Source organism: Pterocles gutturalis, unplaced genomic scaffold (genome assembly GCF_000699245.1).
Source record: "Pterocles gutturalis isolate BGI_N339 unplaced genomic scaffold, ASM69924v1 scaffold5760, whole genome shotgun sequence".
NCBI classification, from domain to species: Eukaryota; Metazoa; Chordata; class Aves; order Pterocliformes; family Pteroclidae; genus Pterocles; species Pterocles gutturalis.
In genome coordinates this window covers 105,106-106,804 of record NW_010138093.1, presented here as the reverse complement: position 1 = coordinate 106,804, position 1,699 = coordinate 105,106, and the positions used below count along the sequence as shown (strand labels likewise).

Genomic DNA, 1,699 nt, shown 5'->3' with positions numbered 1-1,699 from the left:
AGCAGGAAGGGAGGAGGGGCAGTTTTGGACATTTCAGTCCTGATCCCAGTCCCCCCAGACCCTGGCCCCACTAGGGTTTTTGGTGTTGAATTTATTTGCTGCTGAAGAGAGAGAATCTGTGTTATCTGGGGCAGAGCTGCCCAGGGCTGGTCCTCTGCCAGGACTCGGGCAGCAGGAGTCCTGCAGGAGGGATGGCTTTGTGCTGCCCAGGTAAGAAATTCACCCAAAACACAGGAGGAGGGGGTAGTACTACTGCTTTCCCAGCCTGAGGTCTTGCAAAGCTCGTCTGGATTTCTCCTGGGGAGGACCTGGGGCTCTCCTGGTCTGTCTGTGGGTGAGGGATGTTTGTGAGGGACCTGGTCTCTCCCGGTTCATCCTGGAGCTGGGTTTTGCAGTGGGGATAAGCACAGGGCAGAGGGGAACAGCCTGGCTGACCCACCCCACTGTGTCCACGGGCACGGTGCTCAGCAGGGATGGCCTCCGGGAGCCAAAGCATCGTGTTTTCCACAGGTGGAGAGGGGGACCGAGAGCAGGAGCCTGGGGAAGGTGAAGTATCCATCCTCGTTCCTCTCTAGGGTGGGAGGGACTGTCCCCTCACCTGTGTAAGGAGGTACCAAGTGCCTTCCTGCTCATCCAGGAGCATCAACGTGTGTCTCAGGATTTAGCATACAGATCATAGAAGCATGGAATTGTTTGGGTTGGAAGGGAACTTAAGGATCATCTAGTTCCAACCCCCCTGCCATGGGCAGGGACAAGACAGACCCCTCACTGCGTGCCTCTTTGCTGGGGGATGGTCCATGGTGCAGGCTGTGCTGCTGGGCGAGAGGGGCAGCTCAGCCCAGTTCAGCGTTGTGGGTTTTGGGTCAAGGTGTGGAAGCAAATGCCTCTGTGACACTAATGTTGTCTTTCTTTCCTGCTCCTGGGGACCTGCAGGTGAATCGAAGCCAAAGCCCAAGTAAGTGTCGGTGCATTTTCCTGGTGTAAGGTCTGAACGAGGAGCTGTGCCAGGGCAGAGGCTCTGTGTGATGGGCTTAGCACCATGATTCATAAAGGGTATGGGACTGAGGCCCCAAAAGCATGCAAGCAGGGTGGGGACTGGGACGTGGAGAGAAAAAGGGAGAGAAACAGGCAGATAAACATAGAATACAAAGACAATCCTGAGAATGAGGTCCTGGAGCATTTTATGTGCTCCTTGGAGGAGGCTCATCTGCCCTGTGGCCCTGCAGCTGGTAAAAATCTGTGTGCACCGCAGCCTGGGGTCCATGGTCCAGGGCACAGCCAGGGTGTTGCTTCTCCAGCATGCTCCTGGCCATGGCTGGTGTGAGGCAGGCATTTGCATGAGTGCCAACATCCCTGGGACAGGACTACCTGCCTGAAGGAGCAGGGCTGTGAACCATTGCCAGGAACCTGCAGGTCCTCATGGAGCACCGGGATGCTCCGATCTGGGAGGCAGATCTGTCCTCAGCTGCGATCTCCTCATCTCTTTGTGTTTTTATATGCCCCTACTGAGCATCTCCTGCCCTCCCTCAAGCCCACAGAGGATGAGAGGATGTTTTCCAGCTCCCTGTCCAGGTCACACTGGAGTACACAGTTCCTCCGTCCTTCTTTGGGTGAGCAGTGGGGTGGCTGCCAGTCCCAGGGTGCCTGGCAAAGCATCATGGCCAAGTTGCCTGCAGCTTGCAGAGTTATTCCAGCCATG

At 56.3% G+C, this 1,699-nt stretch overlaps 1 protein-coding gene across 4 annotated transcripts in view; it reads left to right on the top strand.

Moving 5' to 3' along the window:
• The window catches only part of TNNT2 (troponin T type 2 (cardiac)), a 9,224-nt gene that overhangs the window by 3,248 nt on the left and 4,277 nt on the right, over nt 1-1,699 (top strand). For 2 of the 4 annotated variants that reach the window (XM_010082833.1, XM_010082834.1), the window contains 2 exons: nt 511-546; nt 934-955. In XM_010082833.1, coding sequence (XP_010081135.1) covers nt 511-546; nt 934-955 — 58 coding nt within the window. Of the gene's footprint in view, nt 1-510; nt 553-921; nt 956-1,699 lie in introns of all 4 variants that reach the window. The other 2 variants (XM_010082835.1, XM_010082836.1) reach the window with 2 other exon arrangements.